The sequence below is a fragment of the Zootermopsis nevadensis genome, unplaced genomic scaffold, assembly GCF_977971745.1.
Source record: "Zootermopsis nevadensis isolate Lab colony 2312 unplaced genomic scaffold, Znev_1.0 Znev_ptg000013l, whole genome shotgun sequence".
In the NCBI taxonomy this organism is placed as follows: domain Eukaryota; kingdom Metazoa; phylum Arthropoda; class Insecta; order Blattodea; family Termopsidae; genus Zootermopsis; species Zootermopsis nevadensis.
In genome coordinates, this window is record NW_028259145.1 from 14,815,180 (window position 1) to 14,837,325 (window position 22,146).

Sequence of the window (22,146 nt, forward strand, 5' to 3'; positions counted from 1 at the left end):
AAGACAAGCCTCATTTACAATACACACATTTTTATTATTTTCTTTTTTTAGTGTCAGTGTTCTTTTATACATGAGTCGCATTTGTTTGATGTGAATTATGTATCACACTTATAATGTGAGCTCAGTACAAGTATCCTGGAATCACAGTGTACCAAAAGCTTTCTTCCTGTCCACAGTAATTATGCATGTATATATGTGTAGCACACTGTACAGGAATTCCAAATAGATCATAATATGATTATTTCTTCAGTTTGAACTTATTGGTAAAATTCAGGTTGTGTTTTAATTCACAGATCTCAGATATAAGTCGGATCAACCGTTATGGGTCAGCAGCACACTGTATTGAACACTCGCAGCATCACTTACTTCCTTATTGCTTTTGCAAGGCACCTCTGCCTCAGCCACCAAAAGAATAGGAATACCTGAAACATTGAGTAAAGAGTGGGTAACCTTATATGTATTTTTGGTCATAATAAGCCAGAAAACAGATGAGATAACAAAAATGGTCACAATTAGCAGTGATAATGGGCAGCAGAAAGGAATCTAATTTCTGTTGTGCTAACATGATCCATATTTATGAAAGGTGAGGAGTTTTATAGTTTCTCCAGATTGAGTATGGTTGGATTCATCCCTGTTATACAGTTCACTGTGTCTAATAAGGCTTATATTATTTAACTTATAAGTAATATATTATCATTATAGTTAAGATTGCCTGTGACTGGTTTATGCAGCTGGCTTGCTAATCCAGCATATTTGATCTCATTATTACTTTCTGTTTGTTGATTTTCTTTCCCAGGTTGGAGAAATGCTATAACCAAAGATTTTTCAGATCATTGTGAATATGTTAAACATTCTTTAAGGGTACTTCAGTGTCACATTCATTAGAATGGTAACAACTTAAACTAACTAGCAGAGTTCTTGAGAAGCTTTACTTACTAACCTGGTTAAGATCATCCATTCCTATTTATGCAGCGTGAAAGTTGGTTACTGTTTTTACAAATGCCTGCTACTGGATTATATCCTGAGCTAGATTAATCCAGTCCACAACATACTCCACTTCTTCAAGATAAATTTTTATATTGTTGGGACATCTAAATGTAAATATCACAAGTGTTCTCTTTCCCACGAATGCAACATGCCTTGCCCATCTCACAATCAGTTTTATTACCCTAATAATATTAGGTGAAGAAGTGGATGTGAGGGATTTCTCATGCAAAAATTTGTAAGCATTTGTGCAGTTTGCCAGAAGACGTGTGTCATACATATTCTGATACATGTTTCCAGATGTAAACCTACCTTAATGAGCAGTTTTACACAGTTATTTTTAAATACCACAACCAAATAATTAATAATAAGCATATGTTTCAGGTAGGTGAGATGATGGCTCTTTAGTTTACCGATAATCTCTTAACACTGGATTTAAAGTTAAAAGTCCGGCCAATCTCCTGTTCTTGTACAATAAAGGTTGAAAGCTTCCAAGCTTTTAGACCATTAACCTAATATTGTAAGCCAGTACATTAAGGGAACAGATTAATAAAGTAACTTTATCTCACGAGACATAAATTATACTAGATTTCTGTAAATTTGATATGACTGAAAATGACAAATAGATATTTCCATTAAATGTACATACTGGGAAAACTTGGAAGAAAAGTAATACATTTTTGGAGAATGTAAGTCATATTATGGTTGACAAATTGGTTAATTTGGATTCTCTCACAGAGTCATTGTTCTCATGAATGTACAGGTATTTGGTACTGTATGAAATGATTTTCTTCTAGTGGGTATTTAAAGACAGGTTTAGAAACAATTGGATTTAATTATTATCTTAATTATGTTAAACAGTCACTTTTGTATATAAAATAAGTAAACAAACAACTATTAACACTATAAAAAAGACACTATTGCCATACGCGTTTCAACCTCAAGAGGTGATCAGTGGCATCAAGGAAATTAATTCATTTAATCTACTGGTTTAAACTGGATTTAGAAAATAAATAAGGCATTTCATAAAAGTATTTAAAGCGATACTGCACTAGATGCTGTTATTCACATAGTAGAACTATGCACTTAGCTATTGATCCGATGGTTTGGTGGCTGTAGCTAGTCTGCGGCTAGCTGTGGTCAATTTTGTGCAAATTAGGATTCCCTTCCTCATATATACCTTACCTTTTCCCTGTTGCAATGTATGTCAGCAGTAGTTACAAAAGGAAATCTGGTACTTTTCTTCCCAGTCTTTCCAAGTTAATTATTTGAGAAGTTAGACTTGATAGGTTTAATAAGTTATAATACTGTGCTTTGTTCATAGGATGAACCCATGTACTAAGGAATAAATTGTGTGGGAGATGACTAGTATTGACTCGCATTCTTTCCACGGTTCTTGTCCCCTTATAATGTAAATATGTCTATTCTGTGTGCCAAAGTATCAATTGTCACTATAATCAGTACTTTTACTGGGCCAAACTGTGATGAATCATATTTTATGATTTCTGAAGTTCGTATGTAGCTCATGTTATAATGTTGCCCACAGTGCACCTTGATGCTGCCTGTGGTAGATTTATTTGCATTTAGAAATTATTATATCTCATTCTGAGAAGGAAAATATACTATAGAATATTTGAAAGTAAAATATGTTTATTTTAGTGGTTTGGAATCATAAGAAAGGTTTGACAGGCCTGAAATATAGTCCTCAGTGAAGTGAAACTTTGCATTGAAATATAAGTGTTGTAATTGCAATACTGATTATATGCTCTGTGGTGCTGTGTTCTAAACAGGAGATGTGTTTATCTGGGAATCTTTACCAAATTTCATAATTGAGTGAGCTTACTTGAAGTAGATGTGTATTAAGAAGAATAATATGATTGTTTTTATTTTAAGTTGGACGTGTACAAGAAACATTTGAAAAGTGTAAACTTTACAGCCTGCTAATGACTGCTGGTTAATTAGATATGATAATACATGATTTCATTTGTTCCCTAATATCAATAAACTATCATTTCTTGTCAAATGTGGGATCGCATTGTGTGAAAAAGGAACGTGTTTGACAGACTTCACTAACTCTGTCTGATCCAGGAAAATGTAGGGCTTGAGGAACTTGAAAAAAATGTATTTGTAGGATTTGAGGTCGTGGTCTTCTTGGTTCTTGCACTATGAATCTTTTGTGGCTGAAGATGGAGGCAGTGTGTCCTTTGAAACATTGATGTGCATCCAAAAGAGATGGTGCAACAGCCCAGGTGACCACTGTCTATGAAAGTATTTTTATAATTAAAACAGTGTTCTTCATATACTTAACATAAAGCTATGTTCTAAGTAATATGCAGGAATAGCTTTATAGGAAAACAAATGTTCCTGATGATATTGGATGGAATGTGTGTGAATGGCTTGCATGCTTGGCATTATAAGTGTGTACGATTGAAATCGGTATCTGGCAGAAGATCTCTCAAATGAATATTTATATTCGTGATACTCAAATTAAGGTGTACAATATGCTTTGTTTTATTAATTGTGAAGTTCCATTTGGTATGATGATTTCTTGGAGTGGCTGTATAAATACTGTTAGAATAAATTTGGCTTGTACTGTACAGAAAGTGAATTAATCCACACATTTCCAGTTTTTATTTTATATTGCATAACATACAATAAACAATACATAACATTTTCTTTACAAAAAGGCCAGATAAAAAAAGAGTTCCAGACAGACATCAAAACCTAATCTCCTATTGCACATCCTTCCAGTCCTACAGATCTTGTGTTGTTAATGTTTATGTTTAAATTTATGCTTATTTTCTAAAAGCAAAATGTAATTTAGCTGATGGGTGTGCATGCTAAGCTTTTGAGAAAATGCTTATAGGTTGGAATCCTACACATCTCATTCTTTTCTTATTGCTTGCAGTTGTAAATATGTTACATATAAATTATTATATTTTCTGTATGAGGAAACACATTACTTGTAGGTGTTTTTATAATTTTTCTTCATACCAAATGTCATATTCCTCCCTCCATTGGTTCATTACTTATTACTACATTTATTTACTATGATTTATATGTTTTAAGTCTTCAAGTTGTGTAGTTCTTTCCTCCAATCTTGTGGATTCTTTTCAGAGTGAAGGAATAGTATAAAATTGCATTGTGAGGCTTACTTTTAATCGTGCAAAGATCATGGTGGTGTGTCATTCCATTAATACATATGAGGTAACAGACTGAATAAATAAATCTTGTGTAATCTGAAAACCAAATGAAATGTTGGACACATTAAAGTAAATTAATGCAACAATGAATCTTTTCCAAAACCACAAAAATAATCTGACTTCAACCTTTTGCCTTAAACATAGTAGTAAAATGATTTCCACTCTGAGATCTCTGTGGGCCAGTATGCATTATGTTTGTAAACTGACCTTAGGTAACATTCTTCCACAAAAATAATTTTCTGGTTCTAGACTTCAGTGCCATGATATCAAAAGGAGGATTCAGATTCTTGTACAACATACAGATTCTATATTTAGTTTAACTCACGGAATTGAACACTGGATGCTGATAACTTGCCTGTGTTCATTAGCAGTATATCTCATGTGCTTCCCACACACACAGTGCAAGACATCACAACTGTCTTAACGATATTTATTTTATATACAATAAATGCAATGTGTGTATGCATGTACAACACATATGACAGTGCTTTAAATTGCTCTTGTGAGATGAGTTTGTGGATATATTGCAGACCATTTGAAAACTTCAAGTTTGTATGTAGAACTTTTCCATGTTCCATTTTTTAGCATTGAAAAGTTCCACCATAATGGTGTACTAAAGTAGTAATCTGTTGATTCAGGGGATCAACAATGAGGTAAGCAAAATTCTGCTCATTTTCTGGGTTACATGGAAAGTATGCCATTCTGTCATTTTCTCTTGCTACAACTTTTAGCACTGTGGAAACTACACTCACTTCTTTTGTAGCTGGATTTTTCTGCACTCTGTAACACAAAAATGTAATATATATGGAATATAAACAAGAGCTCTGTGGTGTTCAAAAGGACTAACACTTACATCTCTGGAAAACTTCTTTTTAAACTATGAGTTCAAGAAGATACCAGGCTTATAAAGTGATGAAAAACAAATTCAAAACAGGATAAATGAAAAGGCACTTGATATCTGTAACAGTATTCCAGAAAAACCTATGAATCTTTCTGTGGAACATTAAACAAGAATGGAAGAATGTGCTCCCAACCTATATTAGACATTTTTCCCATCCATTATTTACAATCTTGCATATTTGGGTACTAGCCTTCATGTTCATTCACAGCAGAAAAATCTTTTACTCCAAAGGCAATCAGTACAGATACCACTGAGGTGAGTCACAAAATGTATTTCCATATATTTTGTTAAATATATATTGTACTGAAAAAATATGGAATGAAAGTTATGGATCTTGCATTTCATATACATTTTTGTATATTGAGCCTTTTTCAGAAAAATGGTAAGTTCAGTGTGAGTTTTGTTTAAATTAGGAATTACACTAGAAAAGTGTCCATAGACATACAACACACATTTAAGAAGCATTATCTAAAGTCACTTGTCATAAGATAGAACGTTTATTGTATGTCACCTTGTTTTCAGCACACACATCTCAAATACACTTGACCCCCCCCCCCCCCCCAGTCTCTAATAAATTTAATGTTATACTTGCCTAATAATATCTTTATAGAGTAGTTTTGTTGTGCTAAGATATGGTTTTATGTTGTCTTCATACTGACACCACTGTCCTCCAAGGCACAAGTGTTTAAAGAGATGAAACAAAAACTCAGTACGATGTTCCTCTGAAATTAGCTTGTAATTTGGACATTCATTGTTTATTAGCATCTGTAACAGTACATGAAAACAATAATAATAAAAAGTGGTACAGACCAGGCTTGAGATATCTGATTTCCAAATCTAGTGTTTAGAAGAACACAGTTCAAAGTTTGTACTTGACATGTTGGGGGGAGGGGGGCAAGAATTTGTGATCTCATCCAGAACGCTCTATACCAAATATCTATGCAGATTTTATTCATTACTTCTTATAATAATGAAATACCCATATTTGTATAGCTACCAAATATTTAATATTCACTTGTGTTGAATCTTACCATTGTACAGACTCTTAGGGAATGTTAGATAAAGCTATTCTTCGTCACTGAAGTGACCAGGAATGGATTCATGTGACAGGCATTAAAGAATAAGTACCTTTTCCTTCTACCCAAAAATGGAGACAGCCAGAAACATAATTTTTTTATACAGATAAAATTATCTTCAAACAAATTTATGTGAGTAGGAAAGTTCTTACATTTCTTAGTTCATCAGTCACAGTGTAGTTATCAATTTCATCATATGGGCATTGCATAAGCCATCCATCACCTCTAACAATCCCATTCGATGAGTTCTGCAGGCAACTAAACATAGACATGGTTGTCACAGAACATGGGACAAGTTCCACATCAACTGATGTAGCTGTAACACCTATTGAAAAGAATATCAAATACTGAGTTCTGATGTGGTGAAATACAAATTCCACTCAAATGGAAATGAAGTGTTTGAAAGAAACAACCTGGCTACACTGGATCTGATGTGACACCTTGCTTTCATTTTTGAGGATATAAACAGTAAAACCTTTAGTTAATACAGTTATGTTTATATACTTGATACATAAAATTCTGTAAGTTTGTTCATTATTGCTTACCATATATTTTTAAATGTCTGGGTACAAATATTGTGAGTTTTTTATGAAATGAGAAAAAAAGACATTTTGATTTATTTACCTCCAATTACAGGAGACTTTCACACTGTAATACAAAACATTAATGCTCAACAATTAATGGAAAAACTGTTCCAACAAAAAGGAAGTATGCAAGGATGTTTAAGATCAGCTACCAGGTCAATATTTGGAAATTCTGTTGACTGCCCTGATTTGCTTTTAAATTGTTACTAACTTACCAACTGGAGCCCATGTATTGTTCAGTGACATTCCTTGTAGTGTAGATGTTACTATAGGGTCACCAAAGAAAGCATCTGCAAGTACTTGTTTTTGATATGGTTGGAAAGGCTGGTTAAAACAATATGTTTGTAATTTAAAGTTTCCTTTCATTGACCTGAAATCAAACATGAAAAATTAGGTATCTTGACTTTGACTCAGGACAGGACCTTGAAATGGACAACACAGATACTAGAATTTTGATATGAATGATAACTGTTTTTATGTACTTTAAAAAATGGTGATGTGGGTTACTAGTAATATTACTACTGGATTGTCAATGGATGAGGAAATTAATTCCATGAATGTGGTCTTTGTTGAACAGTTGATAATAATCAGCTGATCAAGAAAGCCCATGGAAAATACTCTTGTCAAATCTTAACAACTGATACTTCAAAAATATGTTTTGATGTAATTTTCCCATTTAAAATTTGATCACCAACGTAGTGTAATTCATAGGGATTTCCAATTAACATTTTTAATGCATTTCATATTTATTATGCTTGTCACTACACAGCTCTAAATACTTCCTTGAGGAGAGGGGATTCTGCTCCAATATGTATACATAGTTTCTGAGACTCAGTCGTCTGCTGTCAGTGGAAAATATTAGCTGTCACATTTTAGAAATGGGTTTTAAACATGTGTTTGACGTAAATTAACCAACCATTTCATTAATAATTCTTGAATAGATCGGTCATGAAACCACTTGTAAGTTTTATCTTCAACATATACAAAAGTATATTCTTCTTCCATGTTTACCGTGTTGCTAAGCAACTGGAAAATCCATGGCAGCTGGAAATACGAACGTATTATAAGAAGAAATCGATAGCAGAAATCTTGCAAGCGCGTGCGATTATCCGTCATGGCGCCTTCTGTGCGTCAACGTAATCAGCTAATTGGGAAAAGAGAACAGAAAAAGTTAAGTGGTAGAAAACCGTCAGGACTGGGGAGGTAAAGTTATTAATGTATTAGTTCGTAATTTATCATTGGTAACTGTATGAAATAGATAAATCAGTGTACCTGTTAATTCTAGCCACTTCAATTAAAGTTAGGTTACATTTACATACAGGTTGTTTTTATGTGTTTATTTTAGGACTGAAGAAGTTTCTTCAGTTCCGAATCCAGCAGACATAGGAATTGTTTATCCAAGTGGCGATACAGCCTTCAAAGCGTTGTTGTCAGCACGATTTTGTGCAGCAATATGGAATTACATTTCTGACTGTGATGAAACATTTAATTATTGGGAACCAGTAAGTTTTTTAATTTGTTAATTTCAGGTAAACTCAGACATTTCGCTGTTGTAGGGAGTTGAAGCCACTTCAGCAAGTAATTCTACATTATACAGAATTTCTTAAGTCTGGAACCAATGACAGTATTGTAGTTATAAAACATGCTCAATATGTCCAGCAACTCCTGTATATTCATGTTGACTGTGACATTCCTATAGCAGAATTACTTCAGTATGTTATTCTTTACTGAGTGCCATCACTCGCAGTTGCAATAAAAAGAAGACATATACAGTAGATTCCAGTTAATTTGGCCGTCAGTTAATCAGGGCAGCCATTTATTTGGAGCAAATCTTAAAGAACAAACCTTTTTAACTCTTTACATTGAACTTCGCATGATTGGGTCAGCCGCTTAATGGGGCCAAAGTGTTCTAGTCCTGATGTGTTCCAATTATCTGGAATCCACTGTATTGTGTATGGTTTCAGATTATGGGACATTCTGTAGTTAACAAAAAGGTAACGCATGACTTGTTTGTTATAATATAAGTTACAGCACTAGAAACTAATAAACATTAATTCTTTAATTACTGGAATGGAAGGACTGACAAACTGCAGTCTGTACTTGTAATATGACATAGCATAATTTATTGGTAACATGTAAATGTAAGTTTATGCCTGAGATGCTGGTTTCTGCCCTTTATCATTAAAATTTTGTTCCAGAGTCATTATTTGCTGTTTGGTAAGGGATTTCAGACATGGGAATATAGCCCAGAATATGCTCTTCGCTCATATACATATCTGTTGATTCATGTGGTCCCTGCATGGCTATACCATCAACTTCTCCAGCCAAACAGGCTTCTTATTTTCTACTTTTCACGTTGTCTACTTGGTCTGCTCTGTGCTTTATGTGAAGTCTATTTCTACAAGTAAGTGTATAAACATGATGTTATGATCTTAAATTAGCCACCAAACAAATTACAGTACTTACTATTAAGATAATTTATATTGGTTATATTTATTATTCTGTATCATCTGTAAGATTTGCTACTCGCATCTTCAAACAGGAAATTAAGATGTGGGAACAGTGAATCATTTTCTTTTATTGCAATTTTTCTGTTCTTTTGAACATCAGCCCTTTCTGTGCAAATCTGAAGACTCCAGTGTGAAAAAGGCTGTATGTTGAGCAGTGTTATAACCAGTGAAAGGTTTCAATTTCTGTAGTGTAGCCCTGACTATGCATTATTGGATTTTATGTTTCTGCAGTTTGCATAGAATAGATTGGAATTTATTACATTCCATAAATCCTTCAGAGGCCTAAGCCAAGGATGTAGAACATGTCATAGCATAGACGAAGATTTGCAAGGGTGGAGTTGGACATAGAAAGGTGACTGGAGTTGGACATAGAAAGGTGACTGACTAAGAACAGTTGGCCTCTGAACAGCGATGTAAAGAACTAAAACATTAGAACTATTTAACAAATAAAGAAAAGCGAAAGAAGACTTACATTGTTAAACGAGACCATATTAACAACACACCATATTAAGAACACATGTAGAAAAACTTATTCAATAAGAACAGAAGAGCAAAAAAAAACATGCTGAAAAACGAAGTATTAAATATCAACAGAAACCGATAGACGAAAAACGCGAAATTATCAAGAAAGAACAACAAGAACTCTAGAGAAAGTGCTCCGAAAGGAAATAGCTTAATTCCAGTGTAGTAAACCCCTTTCTGATATTTACTGAGTTTAGTGCAAAATTTATTTTATCTGTGGTTCTGATAGTGATGTATATAAAAGTTTGTTTTCTGTTTGTATTCTAGGAGTATCTGTCGTGAGTTTGGAGTTCAAGTTGGTCGTTTAGCTTTGGCATTTCTTGTATCTAGTGCTGGGATGTTCATATCAAGTACAGCTTTCCTGCCTTCATCATTTTCCATGTGAGAACCATTATAATTTTTGTACGTGAAAGAATGCATATAGAAGAATCCTTTGATATTTTAGAAGAGGCTAACTACTGTTCATTATTAACTGGTAGAATTTTATAAAAGGCAGAAATATGTTTTTGTGACATATAAACAGTTAAAATTGTTTGGTTTGAAGCATATGGATGCTTGGGAGGAGTAATGTTGTACTGAATTTGCACAAGGTTAATACATTTGTGGTATAGTTTCTTGACAGATGAAGTAATTTTATTTTACATTCCTTTTTTATTGTACCTGCCCTCATCAGTTAATGGTGGCATAGCAGTTATTTTAAAGTAGCGTTATTCTTACATCTTACAAAGATTCTAAGGTGAGATCTGTTGGGTTGATTTCATGGATACTGTTTAAAATTGAAATTGTTGTTTAGTTTCTGTGATCTATTTATTTACAGGTATATGTGCCTGGTATCCCTTGGAGCATGGTATAATAGAAAATATGAACTTGCCATATTTACCACTGCACTCTCAACATTTCTGAGCTGGCCTTTTGCTGTGTTGATAGGGTAAGATAATTTATGATTTTTATGTAGTGGAATATTTACATAATATGCTCCAATCTTATTAATATATCTGTATGCAGAAAAATGTATTTCCATGAATTTCAGCAACCCTTTTAAAGGTTATCTGTTGTATTTTTCTTTTTCCAGAATAGAAATTGGAAAACATATGTGACAAATCTTTCAAATTGTACTGCATTGAGCAGTGGAGACCAAATTTATATGATTCTTATGGCTGGATTACAACTAGGAATGAGAGCTCTTGTAGAATTCATTCTGCTGGTGATGGAATTAAACTGGTATATTTCATTTACATCAAAATGCTAGTTGCCAAGGGAACATTTCCACATTTTGATGTACATAATTCACTTAGACTACTCCTAATAAGCAAATACACAACTGGATTGACCTAATGGTCTGTCATGGTGGTTGTTACATACGAGGGAAGTTTCTGTTTGAAGTGTTTTTTTGTCTCCCCAGATTTAGAGTATAGGCAGTGTTGACTGGTTTAATTTTTGAGGATTTCAGTTTGGACTGCTTTATGTTTAAGATTTTTCTTCATAAAACTATTAACCTTATTTGTAACAAAATTGTCCTTATGATAATGAAATATGTTTCTATCTTGTGAAATAAAATTTCATTACTTTAATATTTTACAGAGTTCCCATAGCAGTTGACATGCTTTTCCAGAGAAGGGAAATTATCAAATTCCTCCAGTGGAGTGTAATATCTGTAGTAGTTATTCTTGTAAGTATAACGTATGTGTAAATTTACTTTTGATATGTGTACGTTGTTTCCCTTTCTCTGTTATTGAATTAATGTGTTTTTAAAATGACTGGTAATATAGAACATTGTAAGGGAAGATGGAAATATTTGACACAGAATAAGAGTCCAGTGAAGGACACAGTATATGGATTATGGTTCAGAATTTGTTGACAGTGGTGTGTTACCACTCTTTGGGTCTTCTATTTGTACATTATATATTGTCTTAACATTCAAGATTAAATAGAAATACAGAGTTTTGGAAACTAGCTTTGTCTCTGCCTTAAGGTAGAACACACACTGTGTTTTGGAAACTGGATTTTGTTTATCTTCAGGTAAAACACAAAAAAGAGTGAGAAGGGGAGATGTCTATTCTGTAAGCATGCCAGATAAGCTATTTTTCATCACTTAGGTATAGAAGCAGGCAGAAAATACAAGATATAGAAGAACAGCATCAGCTAGCAAATAACACTGCAAAATAAGCAGTGAAACACAAAACCACAATCTGTGGCACATTAAATAGGATAACCAATATAATAGAGTGAATGGTGGGATTAATTTAAGATTTTAAATTTTAAAATAGAGACAGTGGGTAACATGTAGAACCATCCACTAAGAGTATATGAAGTCCTACTCCCTTGAGCTATTTGCTAAATTTCTTACCAGTAATTGGTAGTGTATGCAGTAGATAAGTGTGTGCCTAATTTACACAACTTCCTTCAAAGGGGAAGTAAAGCTTGCAGTCCCATGTCATAGATTTATGGCATGTAAAAGAACCTTACGAGCATGAACGAGATGTTTTGTAAGCAAAATTGAGTGGCCATTTCTCACCCATGTCTCTCCTGATTTTCTACTAGATGAATCTAGCAGACAAATCAGGATTGAGTAGAAATTGTGCAGAGGCACTGGGCTTGTCACTCACTACTCACAGATGCACACTTCAAAGACTAGGAAAGCTCCCACATGGGAGGAGGCCAAGGCCTGACTCAGGCTGTGGTGCCATTGGATGGATGGAATAGCCTAGCTAATTGATTTCTTGTTATGATTTGCAGTTACCCATGGTAAAATTAGACTCCTCATACTTTGGTCGTTTGGTGGTGGCTCCATTCAACATAGTGTATTACAATGTATTCACGTCTCATGGACCAGATTTGTATGGCACTGAACCGTTCCATTTCTACTTCATTAATGTGTTTCTTAATTTCAACTTGGTCTTTGTTGCTGCTTTATTAACACCTGTCATGTTGGTAAGTGTTTGGCATATAGTATTACTTATAATCTACATATATTATTATTTATAATAGTAGAATTTATATGATGATGGGTTTTAAATTTAATGCAAAACAGGTAATTTTAGTTGAAAGTTCACATGACAATAATATTTCGTTGGGCACATCCTGAATTAGAGTAAACCTTTGTCCAGTGCAGATTTCCCCATACATGCAGAAATAAATGCAAACAGTTACTTGCTGAATGTGAACAATTTTAATGTACACAACCTGCCAGCACATGTTCTAGTATTTTTTCCTGATCTCTCCATCACTTTCACAGCACCCTTTGTCTGAAGATGTCTGTCTTCTGGGATGTTTCACTATGTAGTGTGGTAGAAGTTTACTAACACTTTAACTTAGTGATAATTAGTAGACTTCTACCAGACCTCATGGTGCAATTGTCATGGAACACGATAATCTTCATACTCACTGCTGTGAGAATTCTGAATTCTCACCATTCTGTGTCTGTCTACTACAGTGCTACTGCATTAAGTTCAGTAAAGTCATGTTGGATTAGTTTGGCCATTTCTTGCTTCTTTCTTTCTTTTCTTTTTTCTTTCTTTTCTTTTTAAAAAAAGTTATATTTAAACAGCAGTATGGCATCAAAACTGTTTACCATTTCTAAGTGCTATAATGTTTGTGGTTTTATTATGCTTTTATGTCTTGTTGTGTTTTTATTTCACATACAGTATACATATGACCATTCAGTTTTGTGTGTGTAAAAATGTATGTATCTAGGTATTAATGAGAGACTTCATAAGGCTGCATTCACATAATCCCAATTAACCTATTAGCTATTAATTTTGTACAATGTGGTTTTACCTAATGTACCATTCTCGAGGAGTCTAAACCCCTGCATTGTATGAGGGTTTACTGTAATGTCTGTTCACTCTGAGTTGAGAAAAATTTAATATTTTCTCTGCTCTTCTGCACACTAGAAAAGCTCTGTTGCTTAATGGATTTTAATTAAACACACTAGTATTTTAAATGGAACAAGCAAAGTGTTAGGATAAATCTTAGGGAAATAGAGTTGGAAGGTGTGGACATGGCGTTACTTATTCTAGAGCCATGGTGCAGTAAGGACTGATTAACAGTGAGCAGTGGGTTTTTAGCTGTGTGTCATGAAAGTGTGAACTTTAGTGCATGAACCGTTGTCATTATTACAAATGCATAATATTGATTGTATGTTGCAGATGATGGTTGCATGGCTGGTGCCTTCAAAACCACGTAATCCTGCCTGTTTTCCATATTGGTTATCTCTCATGCCACTTTATCTGTGGGGTGCTGTATTCTTCGTTCAGCCTCACAAGGTGTGTCTTTGATGTCCTATCATTTATATTATTGTATTATTATTGCTTGGTAGACTAAAGGTAAATTGTATTTTTAAATGGGGTAAAAGTAAAGTAACATTATGAAAATTGTAAAAAGTAATCTGATTATCTTTCTAGGAGGAACGGTTCCTGTTCCCAGTGTACCCCCTGATCTGCTTGTGTGGTTCTATCACAGTAGATGCCATTCAGAAACTTTGGTTCTGCTTCTGTGTGCGAGATGTTGAAAGAGGAACTCATTATGTAACTCATACTGCTCCAATTATGGTTTTGGCGATTCTCACCTGTTCTTTTCTGAGTGTTGCAAGGATACTTGCTATCTACAATGGTGAGAGAAATTATTATTTTTTTACAAGGATGTGTATTGCTTTTATTCTAAATACATTTCATTAATGAGTTGTGTGTCTTTCCATCTGTCTGTTAATGATTCAGTTACAGACAGCAATAGGATAAACCCTAATTGCCCCGTTTTTGTGACACTTGGTATGTATAGCTTGTTGTTAGATGTCATACATCATGTTAGTTTTCAATTTTGCCATTGACAAAGTAACACAATGGCTTTGCAAATTTGTAACTTGGGAACATCAGGAAGGTCTTGGAAAATATGGAATTTTTATTAGTATAATGTTTTAGGAAAATAAATTTTTGTATAAGGTAGTTGTGCAAAATGTTTTAATGAATAATTGTAACTCTAAATGTGAAATTGATGTGATGACACATTGGGAATGCAGCTTCAGACTCTTTCTGCAACATTTATATCTTGGTTTTCTGCAAGGTCACAACCCAGCTGACAACCATGGATACTTGTGAATTATGTAAGTGAATTTAACTCCTTAAATATATAACATTTTGATCACATTGCATGCTCACACAATGAGATATGTTTATGCAGGGTACCATGCCCCTTTGGATCTGTTTATGGAGCTCAACAATTTAACTACAGAGAGGAAACTGCCATCAGACCAAAGCATTAATGTATGCATTGGCAAGGAATGGTACCGTTTTCCATCAAGTTTCTTTCTGCCTGATAATCGGTGAGTCATAAATTAATGTGATCAATCTGTAATCATTTATTACAAGAACTGAAAGACAATAAAGAGAAATTATGGTTATTTAACAACATCTTAGTCTCTTATTTAGAAAGATGCTTGCTTAAAGTGGCATGCAGGAACTTCAGGGCTTCAAAATAAGGCAAGTTAAATTGTACAAGGCATAAAACATTAAAAAAAATGTATGATTCCAGTCAGAAATGAAGTTTATAAGGCATACATCTTGAAGTGATTCTCTGAATGCTCAATATGGATGATGCATTATCTTTGTACTCCTTCAGAACTGTTTCTCTACAAAGTCCTCTTAAAAAGTGATTTACAGTGAGATGAGTTTTAGTGTTCTTTCAACTGTCATTTTAGTTTAGTTTTCAAATTATCATCACTTCTAAATTTCCCAGATTCTATTTTAGTGCTGGTAATAATTTGATGCTACATCAGAACTATAAGGAGACTGTTCTAAGATCTCCCATTCAAACTGTTTAGAAGTTGTTAGATTGTGGTGGCAGAGTACAGTTGCACATTGTTGAGCATGACACTAAGCTATATGCAGGCATTTCAGTGTTGCAAACCAAGGAATTACTTAATTGTTGTGCTACTTTCTACGCCTTGAGGTCCTAAAACATCATACTCATTGTTTATGCAGCAGATTTCTCAATCTTTGGTGACATTATATCGTGCTTATGCAGCTTGCTTCTAGAGTATGGCAAAGAATCCACATTCATCTCATGTGACAGTACATTTGTCCATGTCATTTAGCATTCATCAGTGCCCTAAGGACCCAGAGTTTATAGAACCCTAGGTCATGGATGATGTTAGCAATTGTTGTATGTGTGAAAATTCACTTACATTCCTTTATCAAGAATTAATATCATCACTAATGCTGTGTATTCAGCTATAACTGTAGTCATTAATGTATAATTTTTTGCAAAGCCATTTGAAATCATTATTCAGTTATGAAACTCTGCATGCCATTTGGCTGCACTCTGCCAGCTCATGACATCTTTTTCATACACTTTCTCAAATTGATGATAAATTTCTACTACTGACAAATTTCTTATAGTTATAATCCTGAGACTAGTCCAAAGGTCAAGCTATAGTGTATGAGAATGAAAAGGTCTATAAACACATCAGCATTGACATCAGTTTGCCTCTGAGTTGTTGCTGCACATACATAAATTAACATAAAAAGATTATTTAACAAAAACCCACATATAATTTTCATTATTGAAGTGAACAAAACCATTCTTTCCTCCTTGAAAGTGATATCCATTTAAGTTGTCTTGATTGCTTGCATTTGAAATCAGTGTTTCAGGTTTAAACCCAGTGATGTCTAGATTTTGGCATTAAAACTAAATTCTGCCATGGAAGTCAGGCTTATTAGATTTCAACTTATTGAAGGTCTTAGTGTTATATTTTTCTAGTGTTTATACCTTATTATTCCTAATTTTTCATCTTTGTTTTTTAAAAATCAATTAATTATATGATATTTCAGATGGCAGTTGCAGTTTTTGAAATCTGAGTTTCGTGGACAGTTACCACAACCATACAGTTCTCTGCCAAATGCAACATCAATTATACCTCCACACATGAACAGTGGAAACAGGGAAGAGACCAGCAGATATGTGAGTTTGATTTGTATTGGAAAACATTTGTACATATTTTTAAATGTTTGCAAATGGAATTTCTGGCTGGATTTTATTTTGGGGTGTATTAGTAATTCACACTCAAGATTAGAAAAGCATAATGCTTTCGGAACTATTTTTAAGGTGTTTTTTGAACTTCAGCATAAGCAAAGAACACCATATGGGTACATCCATCACATTGTTAGCAACAGTGATCTTTGATCACACTGTAGAGTAGAGTAGAGAGTAGAGTTTATTTACATTCCATAGATCCTTCTTAGGACTCAACCAAAGGATGTAGAACATGTCATTTCATACAATATACATACACTTCAGAACTTTCAACACAAGTACAAGAACGTATTTCACATATCAATGTACATAAATTTCAGATTCTGCAATACAAGTATGAAAAATAATTTTACAAATTAAAATACATAAACCTCAGAATTTTAAATATAACTACAAAACTTGCTTTACATATACATAGATTATGGATATAAAGCTTAAACATTTACAGCAGAGATGAAATAATCTACAGAATAGAAGGAGTGAGTAAAGAGGTAATCTTTCAATGCAGGCTTGAATACCTTTACTGTTGCAATAATGACCTTGGATACTATTAATGTTGCTTTTGATATTGTTATATTTGTTATTCTGTTGGTTGCCCTGCTGATGTTATCAATTGTGGCATAAAGAACACCTCTGAAATTTTTGTGTACTCTAGAGAGTACATATTTCAATCTTGTTAAAAATTTCTGTGTTAAAGCTGGAACAAAATACATTTTCAAATTGAAGAGTGTAATTAGTTTTGACAAAATGCATTGTTGTTTTTCTTGGTGACTTATTCTACTGTTGAAGTAGACAGACAGTGTATTGAGATGGTGAGTGTAAAAGGGAAGGGAGACAGCTGTGTAAACAATACAAAATTAAGTAAGATATTAGTGACTCCAGAGCTTTTTAATTAGAAGTCAGTAAAGGTTATTTTTAGCATGAAGTAGAATTTAATCATCAGTCCATTTGGAGAGGGAGTAAAAATATAAGCAACATAACAGTTTAAACAATGATAATCATGTCAAAGTAAATGAAAGGAAACACTTCTACAATACAAAAGATAATATTTTATTTCCTCATCAGGTGGAAAAATTACGCAGTAAACACAGTTAAATAAATACAGTGCAACCATTTATGTTCACAGAAATTAAAGCAGCTTTTTTGTCTGTAGTTTGACATAGAGCGCTGCCATTTTCTGGTGGACCTGGATTTAGGTGTCACTACAGAGTTTGAACCTAACTATGCCCAACAGACTGACAGATGGGCTGTAATTAAGTCTATTCCATTCTTAGATGCTGCAAGGTGAGTTTATATCCATTTCATTACAACATAACAACTTGACTTTCCTGATTTCAGCACAGGGCCATTCCGTAATCTTCAGAAGACATGGTGTTTAAGCTTACCTGTTATGTCCTTTTACTGAGATGTAATTAATTCTTTCAAGGCATATGTATTCAGAACAATCAGACAAATTGTCCCTTTTAAATATACATTTTTAGCCTTTGGAAATTGAACATGTTTTATTATGTTGTTTCCCCCTCCCCCAAATTTATATGAGAATCCATCCAGCTTACCTGCTTGAATTTCTCATTCCAGTGTGATCTTTCAGTTTTCTTATTTTATTCATCCCTGGTGAATTAAATTATTATCTGTTTCTGCAATTTTTCCAGCCATCAACAGTTATACTGTCCTATCACAGTATAACTATTATGAGGTTGCCTTTCTTACCTACACATGAGCATGGACAAGAACACATTTATTATCATTTTCTCTTTAAAACTTTCACTTTCCTAGACACTTCCTTGCCAGTATTTTTTTCCATCTGAGATGCTTATCCAGTCGTAACAATAATAAGAAAGGAATAGAAATTAGTAAGTTCTTTGTTATGTGATTTTCTCCATTCTCCCCTAAGCACACCATGCTACAAACTATAGGTATATGAAATTTGATTTTTAAGATTTAAATACTGTAGTTCAGAATTATGGCCTGCATTAACATATTGTCATGACCAATTTGGTATGTGGAAGTGATACTTGGGCTAGTCAAGATTAATGTCATCAGAGACAAAATTGTTTACCTTTGTATATATTAAATATTTTGCAGATTGAACTTTTCATTTCACATGTTTAACTTTAGAAGAAAATTAAAACTGTGTATTAACAGGAAAAAAGTATCATTTTTATTTTCTGATGATACCAGTGAAGTGACAGATTTTGGACATAATGTTTATTTTATCAGTTGAAAATCTGACAAAGCTTTATATTATATTTCAAGAATTAAAAATCACATTTTGAGACTAACTTAGTACAGTATTTATTTGTTGATTTTTCCAGGTCTCACACATTTTTCCGAGCTTTTTACATTCCTGGCATTTCAAGCAAGTTCTGCAGCTATGCCCCTTATAATCTTCTTCAGTCAACCAAGTTTAAGTGGGGCAAGAAGGAACCTTTGCCAACAAGATAGGTGAGGTTAACTCATTGGCAGCATATTTTCCAGTCACCAGAAGTTGTGTGGGGTCATGCAGGCAAGGACTATTTGGGAAGCACTTAATTACTTTAGTTTTCTAATAATAGACATTTATGAACAAAGTAACACCCACTTTTCTGGAAGACCTTCACACATTTCTGTGCATAACTTTATTGGAACTTGCTATACTTATCAGAGCAAAACACATTTCAAAGAAAAGTTGTAGATAAAGTGAAACATACTTTATACTCAGTATGCTTTTTCCTTAAGTCTTGAGTTTTTTGAGATAAGTAAACAAAATGGATTTTCATATCGTGTTATCTCATAACTCAAGAATTATTGGTCTGATTTTGATCACACTTGAGATACTTGCTCATACACCTACATCGTTAGCTTGTGGCTTGCCTAAGATAAGCCTGTGTTCTTTCACACTTAATGTATGGTAGGTATTTGAGTAGTGCTAGATGGCTGAATTATTACATTTTGTGTAGCAGTCAGCCTATATATTTATGTTGTTTCAGTAAATGTTTATCATGAAAATTCAAGTTCAAATCAGTATGGTGAGGCATACTTTTGAATCAGATGTTACAGAAGTAAACCATTGTTCTTCATAGTTGGCTTGTTATTACAATACAGAATTTTTTCATCTTTTTTACATCTTCCTAAGAATCTCGTCTTCTCAGCTGGTAGTTTTATCATTTTTGAGGTGATGGATTCTTGCAAAATTAATCAGCTTTCACATTGTTTGTGAATCAGAAGTAATGTAAGTTATTTTATACAGTTGCCTGTATATTAGTGAAAATCATAGATGCAACAAAATATGAAGACAATACTTCTGGAATTAAACTACACATCATATGCAGAAAAGTTAACATTAAAATTGAAACTCAAACACTTAACAATCATATAGGTGAAAATATTTCCTACAGAATATTTTATTTGGTTTTTGAATAATATTGGTTGTTCAGCTAATGTAATTTATGTAGCATTGACTTAATAATAATTTTTTAGAAAACATACCTTTGGCTTTCCTACGCTATCAAGATTTAAGGGATTCTTGTTAAAACTGGTGGAAATGGTGACATTTGTGAATTGCCTTCATGTTGTTTAAGAAATCATTGCATGCGATGTTTGTTACAAATATGCTTTCAAGTTTCGGAAAAGTGCAGCATAAATACTGCCAGTCTGTTTAAAATTACATGTCAGAACTCTGAGATATTTACATTCTTTTGTGCGACAAAAGGTGCTGAACATACAGAGCTTGTGTTGCAAATGGAAATGATTCTTCTTAGGCAAAATTATCTCACAGTTTGACAGATACCTAATGGCTACAAAGAATGACATACCAGGTGGATACCCATCTAATTTGAAATTCTCAATTAAATAAATGTCTTAAAATGTAAAATTAAAAATTACAGTCTTAGTGATAAACACAGAATTACATAAACACTATGTACTGTTATTGTTTATTGCAAACATAAGATGGAGTTCTGATTATAAAATGTGGAACCCTGAAGTTAATATTTCTAATTGTGTATTAATATATGTCTGCATGTATTTCATATTCCTCATCTTGCAAACAAAATTTTCTTCTGGGAGCAGACTAAAAATCTTGTTAATTATTCATTGTTTCAGATCTGAATTATACGTGAGAAAATTATGTGAGAGAAACTGAATGGTAATTTCGGATGGCAAAAGAGCACATTTAACATCCAGTTGTGTGCAGCATTCATGTTTATACCTGTCTGTTGAGCATGGCTCAGTAACATAACTAAATATTTTTTTGGAACTTGTATTGTTAACAAGTATTTATATTTTGTACAAAAACCAACCAAAACCATTTCCATGTAAGTATTTGTGTTATATTGTGATCAAGAAAGTGTTACTTCTATGAACTGAAATTATTTTTTGTGATAGTCACAAAAGTTGCTGTTTAATTCAACAGGGTTTGTAAAGAACAATGAGTGCTGCTCTTGTTTTAGAAATCTGCAAAAGAATTTAGGATGTAATAGGCCTTTCATCACAATTTATGTTACTTTGTTTGAATGTTTCATGTCTTATATTTAGATCTCAGCATTTATATACAACAAACAGTAAAATGCAACATGTAAATACAATATTACACACCAATAGATGATAAAAACAAAAAGGGTTTATAAACTGTAATGGGCCAGATTTACTAGATGTTACAAAATCTTAATTCTGGTCATGTTATTAATTAAAGGATAGTTCTTTCAGATTAGATCCCAAAGAATATAAAATACAGATTCTATGTACCATATATTGGTAATGAAAATTAATATTTTAATTGTTATCCATAAATAAATATAAAGATACAGTTAGACAGGACATCACCCTGGATTGATGTGGATGCTTTAAAACAGAAAGTGGTGGTCAATTGGTCACCAAAGATCATAGCAATAAAATTTATAATTTACATATGTTTTCAGGCACCATGAGAAACCAGAAGTGCACAGTTAAAAAAAACTTCAGTTTCCATGGTAATGGAATATCTGATGTCTTTATCTTTCATCTTCTGCTCTGGACCTTCATTTGTCAAATGAATGATTTGTACATCATAATGGCCTTGGGAAAACTACAGCAAGTTGAACATGAAGATAGAACATTAAATACCAATTATTAAAACTAATTCTGTTTAACATTTCACTGATGTCTTACAAATATCTGAATATTATTTAGTAGTCTTATTTTCTCACCATAATTTTTAAAATGTATTATGTCTTTTAGCAAAATGTATATAGTAAGACAATGATTGATAATTTTATTATTCAATTCTTTGGGAACAACAATAACAAATCAAAATGATACTCATGAGGAAGTTAGGAGAAGACTAAATTCTGGAAATGCTTGCTACTTCTCAGTTCAAAATAT

General features: G+C 33.2%; 3 protein-coding genes across 6 annotated transcripts in view; 2 read left to right on the forward strand and 1 right to left on the reverse strand.

Moving 5' to 3' along the window:
* The window catches only part of LOC110836865 (uncharacterized), a 153,054-nt gene extending 149,452 nt beyond the window's left edge, over nucleotides 1-3,602 (forward strand). Inside the window, exon 15 of the mRNA XM_022078533.2 lies at nucleotides 294-3,602. Within this exon, the coding sequence (XP_021934225.1) occupies nucleotides 294-416 (123 nt within the window). The 3' untranslated portion in view covers nucleotides 417-3,602. The remainder of the gene's footprint in view (nucleotides 1-293) is intronic.
* On the reverse strand, nucleotides 3,593-7,865 carry LOC110836872 (cilia- and flagella-associated protein 300). 2 transcript variants are annotated; one of them, XR_015535176.1, is made up of 6 exons: nucleotides 7,665-7,865; nucleotides 6,964-7,118; nucleotides 6,317-6,489; nucleotides 5,681-5,853; nucleotides 4,543-4,967; nucleotides 3,593-4,223 (listed from the first exon to the last, which is right to left on the reverse strand). XR_015535176.1 is itself a non-coding variant. In XM_022078541.2 (5 exons), the coding sequence occupies exons 1-5, from the start codon at nucleotides 7,862-7,864 to the stop codon at nucleotides 4,769-4,771; spliced, it is 900 nt and encodes a 299-aa protein (XP_021934233.2). In that variant the 5' UTR covers nucleotide 7,865; the 3' UTR covers nucleotides 3,593-4,768. The 2 variants fall into 2 exon arrangements, 1 of the variants encoding a protein (XP_021934233.2); XM_022078541.2 differs by having other exon boundaries at nucleotides 3,593-4,967.
* On the forward strand, nucleotides 7,839-22,039 carry Alg9 (alpha-1,2-mannosyltransferase Alg9). 3 transcript variants are annotated; one of them, XM_087348889.1, is made up of 15 exons: nucleotides 7,839-7,951; nucleotides 8,094-8,250; nucleotides 8,947-9,152; nucleotides 10,048-10,161; nucleotides 10,598-10,708; nucleotides 11,362-11,449; nucleotides 12,517-12,711; nucleotides 13,929-14,045; nucleotides 14,184-14,391; nucleotides 14,956-15,097; nucleotides 16,605-16,734; nucleotides 17,960-18,090; nucleotides 19,122-19,312; nucleotides 20,890-21,101; nucleotides 21,705-22,039. In XM_087348889.1, the coding sequence occupies exons 1-13, from the start codon at nucleotides 7,863-7,865 to the stop codon at nucleotides 19,249-19,251; spliced, it is 1,818 nt and encodes a 605-aa protein (XP_087205015.1). In that variant the 5' UTR covers nucleotides 7,839-7,862; the 3' UTR covers nucleotides 19,252-19,312; nucleotides 20,890-21,101; nucleotides 21,705-22,039. The 3 variants fall into 3 exon arrangements, with proteins under 3 accessions (XP_087205015.1, XP_087205014.1, XP_021934232.1); XM_087348888.1 differs by having other exon boundaries at nucleotides 19,122-19,251; XM_022078540.2 differs by lacking the exons at nucleotides 19,122-19,312; nucleotides 20,890-21,101; nucleotides 21,705-22,039 and having other exon boundaries at nucleotides 17,933-18,074.
* Nucleotides 22,040-22,146: the final 107 nt, after the last annotated feature.